General features: G+C 35.6%; 1 protein-coding gene across 2 annotated transcripts in view; it reads left to right on the top strand.

The window, feature by feature from the left end:
* The window catches only part of PREX2 (phosphatidylinositol-3,4,5-trisphosphate dependent Rac exchange factor 2), a 237,988-nt gene that overhangs the window by 154,031 nt on the left and 67,081 nt on the right, over window positions 1–16,876 (top strand). Inside the window, exons 31-33 of one of the 2 annotated variants that reach the window (XM_033126386.1) lie at window positions 4,268–4,309; window positions 9,976–10,193; window positions 13,907–14,009. In XM_033126386.1, coding sequence (XP_032982277.1) covers window positions 4,268–4,309; window positions 9,976–10,193; window positions 13,907–14,009 — 363 coding nt within the window. Of the gene's footprint in view, window positions 1–4,267; window positions 4,310–9,975; window positions 10,194–10,380; window positions 10,583–13,906; window positions 14,010–16,876 lie in introns of those variants that run through there. The other variant, XM_033126387.1, reaches the window with a different exon arrangement.

The raw sequence follows: 16,876 nt of genomic DNA, 5'->3' as shown, positions 1-16,876 counted from the left end.
AACATCGCTTGACATTAGAAATAATCATTTAAAAACCCATTAAACACAAAAATTCAGTAACGCCCTGATTATTTTTTGCAATATTTTGTGTTACCAGGAAAATAAAAGGATTGCAAAGACTGAGGGAGAAAGAGAGAAAGAAGGAATAAGATTGCAAAACCTTGCGTCCCAAGGATCTAAATGATCTATATCACGGAGAATATTCTCGGGAAATTAAATAAGGGCTCATGTTTGCAAAGACAAATGGAACATGGGGAGAGTTTCATATTTTATAATATCAAACAATATTAGAAAAATTTGTAAAGGATTCACAAAAAGGCATGAAGCTAACTTTTATGGAAAGTCTAAAACATCAATTGTGAATCTCTGTGCGAATTAAAATAATTCCATAGGTGGCATCATCCATTTTTAATTTTCTTCAAAAGTACTTGTTTAAGTTGGTTATTACTCACGACCATACCATTGTTTTCTCAACGTTCTATAATTGGTTCAACCTGTGATTGGAGACATAAAACGTTGTGACAACTCCAGTAAGTGATTGCATACTGTTTAGGGTCAGTTATTAAGTAGACAAGTCTGAGCTTTTCCAACATGAGTATGGTGAAAAAAATGAAATGAGAATTTTCTTTAATTTTAAAAAATGTCTAATTCAGTGATTTTTTTTTTTTTTTCTGCCCAGTATTAGGCCAGTGGTTGGCAATATGTGGAGACACATTTTGGTTGTCACAATTGTGGGTATGCTACTGGCATTCAGTGCGTAGTGGCCAGGGATGCTACTAAACTTTCTCCAGTATATAGGACAGTCCCTCAAAACAAAGAAGTATTTGGCCCAAAATGTCAATAGTACTAAGGTTGAGAAACTTGTACAATAAATAGTATGCTTGTGTTTAAATTTTTATCCCAGTATTTTGTATGTCAGTTGGATGAGGTGAATAATATTTAGCAAAATTACAGCATAACCATTAGTTTAGGGTAAATTAGAGTTATATACTGTTGAAAAAAGAAAATTCAACTGAGCATATTTGAAGATCTAATTGAGTTTATTAAGTGATTCATGAATCGGGCAGCATCCCATCTATCAACTAGAATAGGCTCAAAGGGGGTTGTGCAAAACGGAAGGTTTTTATAGGAAGAAGGGTGGGGCAAGGGAGCTATAGACAAAAGAAAAAATATAATTATATTTAGACCAGGACATATTCCTTTGGGGAAAAGGGAACTTCAAGGGTTTTTATCATGCACGTTGCCTCTTCTTTCTATGGGGGACGGAGAGGGTCCACTCAACAGATAACCTTACTGGTGCTTGACCAGAAAATTCCAGACTGGTTGATTAAGGCTATATTTCCAGGGAAGGTTGAACCAGCAAAGTCAGGTATTAAATTTAGGTTTGGTATCATGGGCTATAGCACAAGTGACACATTTTGGGCCTGTGGTTTTTCTCTTTAATAGTACTTTCTTGACAAAAGACAGATCTTAAACTCAACAGAGTCTGAGTTTGTAGCTTAACTCCTTTGGGCCTCATTTCTTCATGAATGGCAGAGGTGACTTACATGTTCTGTGATTATTAAGTCTTCTGCCTAGAAATGTACTCAAATATAACAGCTTAGGTATTGTTAGGTATCAATAGGAAAGAAGTTTGTACACTTACAGAAAACTCCGAATAAATTACAGCAATTCTATTGTGTAATGAAATCTTTTGTTCTTGGCAGCTGGATTTTTGGGCTATAATTTTATTTTATAGCTAAATATAATGGTTACTTGTGACACATTATAACATCGCATTTAAAACTCCCCAAAATAATGAACAGTGAAAATGATAATCATATTTTTAAAGACTGTTAGGCTTAAGGAATTTGGGCATATACTTTACTGAGTAAAGGGTGTATTTTCTCTGAACAGATGCCAGAAACATAGCACTCCTAAAAGTTAAAATTCGTAAATATACATGCAGTTGTTATCATCTTTGAGATTTTTTTCACATTTTATTTAGTTTAAAGTAAATGAGATATTGATTAGGAACAGAGAAATCCTTGAGCCTTTTCTTGATTTGTTATTTTGAAGAACTTTACCTTTAAGATATAAATTTCTTTTAATGCAGGATAAAAAGCTTAATTTTAAAAAAGGTATTCGTTTTGAGAATCTTACATTTTCATCTTAAGTCCTGCTTTTGTCCACTTAGTATCTCATATCCCAATAAACAGCAATAGGAGTGGCAGCTATCTACATATATATTGATTGAGAGATGTTGAATATGGGCCAGACGGTGATGGGAGCCCAACAGCTGGTTGAGCATAGTTGGATTTGCTGAGAGTCCTGTCAGTGGTGTGGAGAGGGCTCTTTGCAGAATTGAAGTTGCATTCCTGGTTGCAGGTTTCAGTGAGAGGTAGTTACTCTTTGGATCAGAGCTGTGTAATGAGTCTTAAAAACATAAATAAACAATCACTAATTCAGTTCAATGGGCTAGTCAAGGGAGAGGGCCAGCTGCCATTTCCTGGCAATCTGTTTGGTGTCTAATCCTGCATGTGGGATGGGGGTGTGGAGAAAAACACATCAGAATTGGTGACAGAATTGTACCCATCATCACCCTAAATTCAAGTGTCTTATTAGTAAACACATTTTCAACTTTTGCTCCCTACAAAAATTATACACATTCCTTTCAAAATCTCTCATTTTTCAGCAACCTACTCTTTTCATTTCTTCTCTTTGTCACAGTATCTTAAAGAGCTTTTCTTCTTTTTTTTTTTAACCAAAAATCTCTTCAATTTTTGCCTTTTCTTTATATACCTCAGTAATTGGAATAGGTTTTGAACTAATCCCAATCTCCATCATTTCTTATTTACACATACTAGCTTCATCTTCCTAAAATATCATGTTCATAATTTTAGTACCCTGTCTCAGAGCCATATAGTGATTTTTGTGTTAGGAAAGTCCGAAGTCATCAATCTGATGACTTTTTCAATGGGCCTTTCCAGTTGTATCTCAATCCTAGTCTCTTAATGATGTCATAAGATCTTTTCCATGCTAGACTGTTGGATATTTGGTACTCATTCTCTACTATATTTTCTTGCTAGCGCTATTTTTCATTCTTAGAATATGTACCTACTCCCTTGACAATATAACTTAAAAATATATTTTTTAAAACATTTTGAGACTTACTTAGAATTCTATACCAAATTTAGCTAGATCCAGATTACAGTAATAACAGTGATTCACAGGTGCACAGCACTTTAAAAATTTTTTCAAGGCTTTTAATATATATCCCCATTTATTTTTCCTACACAGATCTATAAAAATAGATAAGACAGATGTTATCACTTATGAATGAGCAAGTTGAGACTCAAAGTAGTTGAACAAATTTTTAAAGACCACAAAGCTAGTATATAGCATATGGGGCTCTGAATCTTAGTTCAATGTACATTTCTGCCTCTGAAATCCTCTTATTATTGCAGTCTCACTTGTAAAATTTAATGTCCTCTTAAGTATTTCCTGCATTTCTTGTAGGTTAATTCAGTTGCTGACTATTGTGAACCACTGTAGAATAGGATACAACCTAACTTTTGTTATTCCCCATGATCTTAGGCATGTAAAGGAACTCTGTAAGTTTTTATATTTACCTAGTGCAAGTAAACCGTCTGCCAACTGGAAGTAAATGAACACATGGCTCATTGGACAGATGCAATGAGTATGAAACTTTTGTGATTGGCCTTGTTTGGAGATGGGGTGGAGATGAGTATTTGGAAATATTTAGTATTTTTATGTCCTTTAGGGTAGTGTCTTGATGTATAAATAAGAAAGGAAGACAATGTGTATTCTACATAATCTATAAATCTATGTAAATTTATGTAAACTATAATTCTAATATATAGTGCATAATATAATATATGTAATTGTATATAAAGGTTATATATGCATACATAGTTTTTAAAAGTTTAAATAACTAAGAAAACGTACTGTTTGACAGTTTGTTGATCAAGACTGTAGGAGTTCAGAGAATACCATGCGAGCTATAGCAGCTGAGGATGCACTATTTGAATCATGTTTCATAGGCTCATATTCAGATCTGGGAGACACTTTAGGGTCCTGAGCAATGGGTAGAATTTATATAAGTTGGTAGGAAAGAATAACATTTCAAATGAGTGGAATTTTTATTATCTGATGTCATGAGTTTGTGCTAATTTTTACTACACTGTTAAAATGTGATCCTAGTGGCAGAAAAAGAGTGAACAACTAACTGATATGCTTTTTTTTTTTTTTTAATTTTTCTCTGCAGAGGTAAAGTGTAGGATACTTCTGGCACTTCTGGAATATTCAGGTAATATTTTGTATTATTTTTAGTATTGAAAATTACTGTGGTCCATGAACTTAGAAGTCTCATGATATCAGGGCAATGCCTTCGACAAAATAAATGGAAATATGATCCCTACCTGTCTAAAGCCTTGCAACGATAAAAAACACAACTTAGTTTTAATAAAAACCCCAAAACATATACTCATCTACAATTACGAATAGAAACATGAAGACATATATAAATAGGTATTTATATAGAATATAATTTAAAAAGAGAGAGAAAGCAGGTTTTGGTAAAGTTGGTTGTGTAGGTGGGGTTTATTGTGAAACTGTAACTTTTGTATATGAGCAAGGACGTGGGTGGGCCCAGTCCCAAGGGTGGCAAAATGGACTGTGCTTTTAATGGGAGAAGTCTGTATCTCAAAATCATATTGCAAGGGCATGGATACAGAGAGAAGAGGAATTTCTGACCATTTTTACAATCTACCATACTTGGTAATTTTAAATTATAGATGAATGAATGAACCAAGTTAACCAAGAGGGCATTTTTGTTTGTCGGTTGGTTTTTTGTTTTTTGCCTTAAACAAGGTTGACTTAGCTTTTTGACCGAGTAGTAATATAAAAAATTTATTTATGTGTTCATTTTAGTTTTACTAATAACCACACTAATAACTTTTTTTTTTAGTTTTACCGATAATCATAATTCATGGGCCTCATTTTTATGTGTTTCGTCAGGTCCTCACAACCACTCTGGGAGAATATTATTTTCCCACACTTTTAAAGGTAAAGAAATTAGCATTCAGAAAGCTTAATAATAATAACTAGGAAATACTGTTTATTCAACACAAATTTTTGAGCTCCTGGAAGATTGGGCAGATAGATGCCTTTTGAGTACATGAATAAATAGTAGGTGGCAGATTTGAAATTCAAATTTAGTTAATGCCAATTCCAGCTGTGGTCCTCAAATGTGTTGCTTTATTCATTAATATTGAAATAATGGCTGTTCTTGCAAATCCTTATTTTGATTTCAATTTTATTTTTTTATGCCTGTCATAATTCTCCTTTTTCCTCCTTCATTCACTCACTCCTTCCTTCTTGTATATAGGATGGCGCCAAAACAGTAACCAAATTATTCCATATTGATTCGCTCTTCACTTGAAAAGGGTAGACTGCCTGCTAAATATTACTCTAAATTCGCTTTTATTCCTGTCTTTTTCTCTAATCTCTTCTTTTTATTTCTTTGTTAATCTTGCTTTCTTTTCCCTACAATCTCAGAATAATGACTGGGATTGCTTGTGTCTAGAAACCGTCTCATTATTTTTAGACCAGCTAGCTAACTATGGAACTGGAGATTCGAAAACAGTCAAGATTAAATGAAGTGTTAATATTTTAAAATATGTTTGCAGAAGATGAGTTTAAGTGGGTGTTTAAATACTGAAATGAAACAGAAGCCTTTGATAGGTAAAAAAATCCTTTTTGTTTTTTAAAGTCTATTCCCACTACAAGAGAAGTCCTACTCTGCAAAAACAACAAACAAGCTGTCACACAAAAGAAACGCAGTTCACTGCTCTTCTTCTTTTGCTGGAAGCTGGAAGCAGCTGTTGTTATTCTCACTGCCATTCTTATTGATAAAAATGAGGAATGAGAATAGCTTTGGAAAGGATGGACACTTACAAATTTCAAACAACCGCGTAATTAAAAGGAAAAGGCATATACATTTTTGCTGAGCGTTAGCTTATTTTGGTTTCTTTATTACATTGTTCCCTCTCCATTTAGCAATAAAACTGAGCACCCACTCAGTGCTGGACACCATCTTAGATGTCAGAGAAAAGCAGGATCACTATAATGATACCGTCCAATTTCACTTGGCTCAGTGCTCTCAATGTGTTTATCTCATTTATCTTTATTGCAGATCTAAGAAGTAGGCATACCCCATTTTACAAAAAGGGACCTGATCCTTAGGATGATCTGGTTTGAAATTGGTGGAATGGATAGATGAAAGCAAATTCTACATCTCTAAAGTCCATGAGCATAATTCACAGGGCATATGCCACTTCCCAACCTTCTGTGTGGATTGTCCCTGGGGATCACAGATAAATAAACCAACTCTCAGCATGCTAGGTCCTTAGCCATCTAGCAGAGGGATGCCCCCAGGCCTGCAGTGGCAGAAAGAAATGCACAAAACTTCCTGAAAGAAAGGGGAAATATGTCAGAGGGGAGATAATATTTTAAAGAGTTTTAATAGTTCAATGAGTTGACTCTTGACCAATGATTTCAGGTTTGCTGATGGACGATGAGGAGAAGGGCCCATCGCCAGAGGGTCCATGAGCAAATGCGTGGGCTGTAAGAGTTTATAAGGGCACTTCCTGTTTGAGGGATGCTGGGTAGTACTGTGTGGCTCAGAGAGGTCTGTACAGCCACTGTCTGGCTGCTTTCAGATATACCGCTTTATTATGTTCTCACAACAACCCTGTGAAGGTGCCTGGGATGGATGGATGGAGGACAGTGATGTATTGAGAAGCTGTAAATGGCAGTTGGGGATAGACAGTATAAGTAGAGCCCCCTTCTGCTGCTCTGAGTTTTCTGCCTTTGCTACTCACTGTGAGATGATAATGACACCGTGCTAAAGGTCCGGCTGCCTGCTGCTTGGAAAAGTTGAAAATTGAGAGACAAGTCTGGTGGAAAGAAAAGCAGGTTTCATTCAGAAAGCTGACATTCTGGGAGGATGGCAGATCTGTCCAAAGGACGTCTCGTGACAGGGCAGAAGGTTTTATAGATACACAAGAAGAACAAAGGAAAGGGGGAGTCGGTCAGGCAGGTCCGAGGGCTGACATAGCTTCCTGGGGTCTGGTCTGTTTTAAGAGAGTGTTATCTCAGGACTCCAGTCTCAGACTGGGCCACTGCAACCTGGGGTTTTCTGGGTCACCAGTAAAAACTGCATGGGAGTTGCGAATTGGATTCTAGTGTCTCGGCGCCTGAGGATTAAGAAATTACTCTTTTCAGGTTAGGATTTTGTTGATTAAATGGATTAACGGGGTATGGGTAGCCCTGAGAAAGGGAACAAAACAGAGTTTTTAAGTCACTTAGTGAGGAGAAAAACAAAGAAAAAAACAGCTGAATATCAGGATGGATCTAACTGCAAACTAAGTCTAATTGTACAGGTGGCTAGATAATGAGCTATGTGGTGAGTCAAACTGCAAATGAGCTCAATCTAACGCATTACTGATTTACCAATTTCCACCATTACAATAACACATCAAAAGTCACTTGAAAAGCTCTTAATATATGATGTACATTTTGAAGTCTATGCAAACTAGACTCTTGAAATTAGGAAGGAAGCAATTGAAAATCACCTCATGATGCAATAAGCATTTTTTAAGTGTTTTTCATTTGAAAATTTGTTGGATTAAGATTTAAATGTCAGGGTCCTTCAAGGGCTCCTTACATGTCTGCTTTGTCATTCTATTGTGAGCATGGCCATGGCGAAGGTTTCCCTTGGACTGCTTCATACCCCCAGTTATTTGTGCAATGTTTAATTCCTGTGGGACATTCAGTTTTAAAGTTTGAATTCAGTGCTTGATCAGTTCTGATTTGATAATGAAGTTGAATGGAAATTTTATTTTGGCTTAAAATGCATAGAGAATTTAGTAGCAGGAAGTGGAATAGACATCCAAGTATTCTTTTTTAATGTAAAAAAAAAAGGAAATTTGAGAATTTCTTCTCAAAAGCAATTTGTAGATAATAATTTCTACCACAAGCAAAGTTACTAACCCCTGTGATCTCTTCTAAAACTCGCAGTGCAACCAGATTCTTTCTTCTCTAGACCTAAGCTTTCTACTCTTGATACAAGGAAGTTCTTTCCAATTAGATTTTTATTAAGAAATTGTGTTCATGTTATAGGTGGGAGTATTTCTGCCAAAGCTACTGAAGTATTTTTAGAACTTTCCCCAGGTTTTCTGCTTTACTACAGAACAACTGAAAAGCAAAGCAAGAATGTGCAAGAAAGATAGGGCAATTTTTACTTATTGCGTTTCTACCTGAATTACCTTTCTAAGTCAGACTGAATTCAGGCATTTCAAGAAGCCATAGAGTGAGCTCATATATTTTTGTTTCAATTACTTCATTTGTTTGTTGCTTGACTGGTTTATTATTTTCGTTCATTAATTCAGTAAATATTTATTGACTATATACACTCTGTTAGAAATTGTGCGCAACAATAAAATAGGTGTTTTGCTTTTTTCTTAATTGAGAATTGGACAAAGCTCTTTCCCAGTTTAGTCATTTTATAGTTACCTGGGAAACACTCTTTTCCAGCTATTAGAATGAGGCACATGGTATATAACTACTTAAGGAAACTGTCTAACACATGTTGTTGGTTAAATTAATAAATTGGACCACATGGAGATGCCATATTCAAGCATTTTGACCTACTAACACAGCGAGTTCTTGTCATTCAACCTAATGAATGAATATTTCATTATAAAATTAAACATTTTAATATTTAATTATTTTTCTAATAAAATTTTCAAAAGTAGCTTTCACTAACAGAGAAACTAAGTAACACACAGCAATTACATTATGTGTACACATGCCTTTGATGGTTTTTAAGGACCATCTGTGTTTTTGGTAAGCAACTTAAAATTTTGCCTTTTCATCAATAAAGCAAGAACTCATCATTGAATAAAGGCAGCATTTGTATACATGTTATACACCAATGTTGACAATTCTTCGTTTCAGAAAGTTGTGAAGCTTTAAAACGTTCAGCACACTTTTGGGAATATGATTATGTTTGCCTTTGTTGTTCTTCTAATACTAGTGATTTTTCAGTGTACATACGTATGGCTTGGTGTTTATATTGTTTATGTAGTTTGCATATATCTAGTCACCTGAAGAAGTTAACCCTTTGTAATCAGGTACTCGGAGGCACAGCTAGCTTTCTTTCCACTTGTAAAAACTGTGGCCCAAGAGTGGCAGTTCACAGGGTAAACATACCTTCAAAGTGAGTCAATCCAAAATCCAGTTAATTGCAGAATAAGAATCCTAGTAAAAATCAGTTTATGCTAAAATTATAAATCCATTACTTATTTCAAAGAAATGTAAGAGTTTATGAACTAGATGTATTTACAACTCATGAGGTGGAATAGGTAAATTCAGGAGATACAGATTTGCTTATTGTTACAAAAGGTTGGACATCAGTACTCTTTTCCCCATGTGCATTTCACATTAATATTTCAGTAGGTTTAGTAGGTAATTTTTAAAAAAATTTAGTCTTCATACTACTGTATTTCATTTGTCAGCATAAACTGAAATATTGGACGTAGAATTTCCTTTAGGAAAGTTCACATAACAGATGAAGATTGCAGTCCATCAGACAAAAAAATATGCAAATAAATACAGCTTTAATTTTTTCCTTGGGTTTTATAAAACAATTTGGAGATTACAAAATAAAGTCACCATATCAATTAAGACAAATTATTTTACAGTTGCTAACATTTTCTGGTGTTTAATGTTTTCTCCATAGCAAATTTGCTAAAACATATCTGCTCATTAATGGAGCTCAAATGCACATTTTTCACATGCTGAGTTTGGTGAAAGGATGAAAGAACAGCGAATGTACATGCTTAAGAAATTGGTTTTATTCACTGCGACGTTTCTCAAAACTGTCTTTATGTTCCCTTGGATCGCACGCAGACAGTGAGCCACAGCTCCGAAGAGACATGGTTTTCTGCCAGAGCCTTGTGGCGACAGTCTGTGCCTTCTCGGAGCAGCTCATGGCGGCTTTAAACCAGATGTTTGACAACAGCAAGGAAAATGAGATGGAAACGTGGGAAGCCAGCAGAAGGTGGCTGGACCAGATAGCAAATGCAGGCGTTCTTTTTCACTTTCAGTCTCTTCTGTCACCCAACTTGGTAAGCAATCACGTGCCTCCCACTATGTCACCTGTAACCCACATTGTAACATATTCCCAAATAAGAAGTGGTTATTCATCATTGTATCTGTGGTCATTCAGCTACATGAAAAGAATATACTTTTTCATGGGTAAATCGAGCTTTAATAGGTATGCAGAAGGCATTTCTTATTTTTGTCTATTCTCAGTGGCTGCTAAAAGCCGAGAAAGCCTCCATCTGTTACTAATTCCTGCATCCCGAGCACTGACTAAGAAAGGTCAGCTGAGGAGTGAGGATCTTCCTGCTAAGGTTCCATTTCCAGCCCAGAAGAAACAGCCTGCCACGAACCTCAAACTCCCACTGAGGTTGAGAATCTGGAGCTTTCTTGATGGAGAGCTCTGAGAACTTGCACGTCATCCTGTCTGACAATCTGTTTAAAATTGGCATGTGTTAAATGACTTTATTTCCTTCCTTTGTATACACATTTGTCTTGTTAAATCGAAGAACATTGCCTTGATTACTATAGACTCGTTCATGTTCGTGTACCAGCTTTCCACAGTGGGTGTGAAGAAAGCATCTCAAAATAGTTGATCAATAGCATTGGGGTAAGCTTAGAGATTTTTCCCGTATACTTTCTGTGGTTCTGATCGTTGTCATGTTTTAAGGCAAACATGTTGACTCTATATATAAACTTAAGGTGCTAGGTAAATAGACTTGTGATTTGAAACATGACAGGCTGTCATCTGTGAAAGTAGACAGAAAACATAGCTCCCAAGTAACATGGTTCAATTTTTAAAGAAATATACATGAGTTTATACATCAAAAGAATGGGTTTCTTCAATGACATTGAGGACAGGGAGGTAATCACTGTACTGCACAGTCATAAAAGGTTCTAGAATGACAAGGTAAAGAAGTCTACCTCAGTGTACTTCAGCGAAATAATTAGATTCTTTTGAACAGATTCCATCTCGCTGTGGGTGAGTAATTTCTTATTTGGTTGCTTATAACCAAATAGGAAAGATTTAATTAATGAAAAAAAATTGAAATAAGGTACTTGGAAAAGTAGCTTAAAAATAAATATTAATTAATGATTATCTATCAGATAGAAATTACATAAGATAGGAAGCCCACTTCTGAATACGTGGTAGACAATAAATGTTTAATGAATGAATGAATGGGGCTTCATTTCTATTATATTCTTACTTTAAAACTGCCATTGTCTGATCAAGTGCTGGGACTTTACACTTAAGAAATCCCAAAGAATGGGAGAAAATATTTGTCATTCATAGATTTGCTAAGTAACTTATATCTAGATTGTATAATGAATCGTTAAAACTAAACAATAAAAAGACAATTCAGTTAAAAAGTAGGGAAAGGATTTGAATAGATGTTTCTCCAGAGAAGATATAAAATGGCCAGAAAGCACATGAGAAGATGATCAACATCATTAGCCGTTGGGGAAATGCTACTCAAAACTACCATGCGATACTGTGTCACCTCGGATGTGGATGGCTGTCATCCAAAAGACAGTGACTCCCAAGTGTGGCGAGGTGGTGGGAATGTAAAATAATCAAGTGATTTTGGAAAACAGTTTAACGGTTCCTCAAAATGTTAAACGGAATTTCCAGATCACCCAGAAATTATACCCCTTGGTAATGCTCAAGAGAAACGAGAACTTACATTCACACAAATGTCCCTAGCAAGATTATTCATTATAGCGAAGAAGTGGAAACAACCCAAATGTCCATGAATGGATGAGCAGACAAATAAGTTGTGGTATAGCCATGCAATGGAATATTATTCAGCAAAAAAGCTGAATAATACTTTTTTGTACTGGCACATGCTACAACATGAATGAGTGTTGGAAACATTATGCTACATGAAATAAGCCAGTTACAAAAGATTACATATTATTTGATTCTATTATTATGTAATGTGTGAAATAGGCAAATTTTGGAGACTGAAAATAGGCTAGTGGTTGCCTGGGACTGAGAATTGTGCGGCAGGATGTGGGAAGTGAATGCTTATGGATACTGAGTTTCTCTGGAGGTGGGGAAAAGATTCTAAAATGAGATGATGGTGATAGTACACAACTCTGAATATACTAAAACCAGTAAGCTATACACTTTAAATGGGTGAATTTTCAAGGATGTGAATTATATCTCAAGGAAGCTGTTTTGTTTTTTTTAATTGGCTTGTAAAACACTTATGTTTATTTGAAGAATTGATACAAAAAAATCCAAAGTTTGCTACAAAAATCAAAGAAATGCATAGTCTTTCTGCCTCTGAAATGAGCATAAAAGCCTCCCAGCTGTGTGAAGGGAGCTTCCTCTGGGAGCTGCAGGCACTAGCAGTCAGTCTGTCTGTTCCTGAGCTCTGAGCACAGTCTCTGGTGGTCACTTGGGTGTCACTTTAGCCCCTCCTCTGCCTCCGCCAGAGCATCACACATCGTGGCTTGCACTTCAGCGATCAGATGCCACCCTGTGTGGGACATTTCTTCCTGTGTGTATTCCTCTCAGTTAGAAAACTGCCGATTTTTCAGTCCCGTCCTTCTAATTGTAGGTTCAGTGCATTTCCCTGCTGCTTCAAAGGACTTTAAAAAATAAGATTAATAAACATTTATCCAGCACTTGCTGTGCATTATACACTGTATTTAGTACCAAACCAAGGTGCAAAGGGGACGACTTTCTTAATCTTTTGCTTTCCATGCTGTTCTTCCGTAGGGCCTGGGCCTGCCTCTTATTCTTTTTCACACAGTGGAAATTCTTTACCATTTCCTGTACCCTCTACTAATACTACCCCACAAATATGCCTACAAGCTTACAGCAACTTTTCAAATGAGTGGATAGCATGTTCAAATTATTGTTTAAAAGGGTCATTGACATTCTCAAGGAAACAATTGTTACCTTTAAATAATAAGCTATGTATGATAAGGCTAATTATTCATTCGTGAGGAAATTAGTAAAAGCCTCTAGATAGTGCACTAAACTACTCATTAGAAGGCCAGAATCTAGTACCAGAAAGATGATAACGCTAAGACTTGCACTGAACTTGTTACTGTGTCTGGACCTTACCTGCCTCAGCTGTAAAACAACATGCAATAAGAATAAAATGAATGGTGAAAACAAATCAGATCTCATATTCAAAATGTTCTAGGTTAAGGCCCCATAAAGGTAGTTGAGATGGAAATTGTTCTTGTGCCTTAGCTCTTTGATAGAAAAATCATTCCACACATGCAAATTGCTTTTATCACAGTTTTAATAAATTGCAAAATGAATAATGCCTAAGTTATCTGATTGGAGAATAGGCTGACCCTTACTCACTGGGGCTTTTTAATAAAACAATATGTTTGCCTTTCAGCTGTTATATTTATAAGATTATAGAAATTTAGAGGCAAATAACATGCTTTTTTGGTACAGATTTCTTTGTAAATAATAAACAAAATCAATATGATTAGAATCTGGCGACAAAATAGACTGACAAGTTGTGTAGAACCATTTAGACAATAGAGAAATGTATAAAGCTGTAAAAGAAACTTGTAACTTTGAGAGATTTATGAATTTCATTTTAGGCAGTAAATTCTCAGTTAAGTGTCGATCATTTAGTTTGTACTCGTATGTGAATAACACACAAGTGAAGCTAGTTTGGGTGTGGAGATGTTATATTGTGTAATGTTATATTATGTTCTATACAAAGCTATCATGTCATGTAAGGTGTTTTTTCTTTCTTTCTAGACAGATGAACAAGCCATGCTAGAAGATACACTGGTTGCACTCTTTGATTTGGAAAAGGTTTCTTTTTACTTTAAACCATCAGAAGAGGAACCACTAGTTGCAAGTAAGTAGTTAAATGTTTCAATGGTGTTTTATAGAATTTCTTTGGCATCAAACAACATATGGTAATGCTTTGATGGTAATATACAAAGGGTGCCAAAAACATGTATACACATTTTAAGAAAGGAGAAAACTGTATTAAAATTGTAATACTCGATATATACCAATAACAAAAGTTGAATACAAGTCACATTTGACTTCTACAATTACAAGAAGTGCTCAAAGAGGTTACCATCAGCGTCCAGACACTTCTGATTACAGTGAATTGCTTGAGCAATGTTGACCGAAGTCCACTTATATCACTGCGCATGCCATTTCAATTTCTTCACACAGTGCCATGTGTCTCAAACTTATCACGAATGCATGCACTTGTTAGGTTCTTTTACATACTCCTGCCTCCATTGTCATTGTACTTCCGCAAAGTTCTCGAATTTCAAATATCACTTCACAATGGTCTTGCGCTCCTCCAACAACAACTGTGCTTCGCCATTTTGTTTAACTGTCTTGCTAGCATTTAACTGTCTTGGTGATGCTAGCATTCATTTGATTAAAGTCATCTTTTGATGTCATGCTACAGACTGCCACTGTAATTCAATACATAGATAACATCTCTTAAAACGTGTATATATATTTTTGGCACGCCTAGTATTTAATATGAAGATTTAATGGTTTTGTATAAAATAACATATTTAGGGCAACACACTTAATAATAGCCAATTTGGAAGTGACAGAAAGTATATGTAATTTAAATCTACAGGTAATTCGAAACTTTTATTTTTATCTATTAGTTTGGCTTCCAAAACGTTTTTTGAGTGTGTGCTAGTCAAGATTTTCTTTGTTGTTGTTATTGTGGTAAAGCATATATACCATAAAATTTACCATTTAACCAATTTTCAGTATATAATTCAGTGGCATTAAGTATACCTACAGTGTTGTGCAACCGTTTCCAACATCCATCTCCCAAACTTTTTCATCTTCCTAAACAGAAACTCCATACTCCTTAAATAACAAGTTTCCATTTCACCCTCCTCCTGGCCCTGGTAACCTCTGTTCAACTTTGTCTCTATGAATTTGCCTGTGCTAGGTACCTTATATAAGTAGGGTTATAGAATATTTGTTTTTTCTGCTGCTTTTTTCATGTCAAGATTTTTTGTTGTTGTTTTGTTTTGTTTTTTAAATAAAAGGACTGCCCTAATGTTTCTGGCTGTGTGGATAAACTCTGTGACTTCTAAAGCTTTTTCTCAAATATATCACAATTATTTAGCAAAATTGATTAAATCAAGTTTGCACTCTTTATCTTCAATTGATCCCAGAGAGACTGTGTTAGCAGGCAATGTAAACAAGTATTTAGAGTCCTGCATTATGCTCAATTTGTAAAAAGTTTAGATCGGAAACCAATCGAGAAAGACATAATTGTTGACCTGGCAATAATTGATAAAAGTTATAATTTAATCCTGAAGGAGTGGATATTCTACATTTTTCTGTTAGCTTAAAAACGAAAATTGGAACTCATTTCATCTGAGTGACAAAAATGTTAATGTGTACAAATATAATCACAATAACTGTCTTGATTCATTTATTTTTCCTGTACAATATCCAAGATGGCAAAACCTTTTCCTGTCTTGTTCGTTGTATCTCCAGTACCCAAAAGTGCCTGGAACAAAAAGAGGCAATTTTTTTTCCAAGGAAATGAATGAATAAATATCAATTAAATATATATGCTGCCATAGGCAAAAGGGTTTTATGGTTATAAAAATAAAAACAAACAGTGTAAAGAATGAAAGACAGAATTTCAACAAACATAGTTGTATCTAATGTTGCAAAGAAGTTACTTTATGAATTGATGAATTGAAAAGTATCCCTCTGATTGAGCCATTTACCAGCAATTTACCAATTCAGTAATTTAGAAATATACATTCAGAGAAATCCCAATACCTAGGGTCTAATCTCTGTTATCTTAGTTTCTGCAAGTTATCATCATTTATCTACCATTTCAACATGTCATACATAGGTTTAAAGTGTAGCTATCAATCCAAGAGTTCCTGTAGCAGTTCATTATTTTTCTGTCTTTTGTTTTTTCCATTAGTGTGAGATATTACGTATTATGATAGAAGATGCGAGCTTCTTCAGGGCTGGGAAGGGTTCTTATTTATGTACACATTTCCAGTGTCTAGTACAATAAATAAGGAATCAATAAATATTCACTTAATCCACGATCTGATTTAAGAATGATAATCGTTCATTTATTCATTCATGAGAAATTTCTTAAATGCCTGCTATGGCCAAACTCTATTGTAGGTGTTGGACATAGTAGAGAACTAAACCGACACATAGCCCTCACAGAGCTGATATTCAAGTGGGGAGAGATAAATAATAAGCAAGAACAATGAGTTAATCTGATAATAAATTAAAAGATAATAGTATGAATGTATGAGGGAAATAGAAGAAAGGATGAACATGAAGGGGCAGGTGAAAGGTTGCAAATGTCTGACAAGCTAGGGAGGCAACCTGCACTAAGGAGGAGAGCAAAGTCCTCAAGGGGTTCAGGGAGCCAAGTCATATAGATATTTGGGAGAGGGGTGTTCCAGACTCATCGGAACAGTAAGAGCAAAGACTCTGAGGTGGGAGCATGCGTGGCATTCTTTCAGGATTGCAAGCAGGTCTGTGTGGCTGGAGTGGAGAGTAGGAGTTGAGAATGAAGAAGAAGCCAGACCATTGGAATAACTTGCCCTTTCTAATTAAGCCACTGAGCAGAGGAATGGCGTGATCCGGCTTACCTGCTACAGGCGGCCTCAGACTGCTGTGTCAAATAGACCATCACTCCCAGGGCAGAAGCAGAGAGATTGCTTAGGGAGCTACTGCAGTCACCCA

This window comes from Rhinolophus ferrumequinum, chromosome 14 (assembly GCF_004115265.2).
Source record: "Rhinolophus ferrumequinum isolate MPI-CBG mRhiFer1 chromosome 14, mRhiFer1_v1.p, whole genome shotgun sequence".
Taxonomy (NCBI): Eukaryota; Metazoa; Chordata; class Mammalia; order Chiroptera; family Rhinolophidae; genus Rhinolophus; species Rhinolophus ferrumequinum.
The sequence above is the reverse complement of the archived record's forward strand: the minus strand, read 5'-3'. Positions and strand labels throughout refer to the sequence as shown.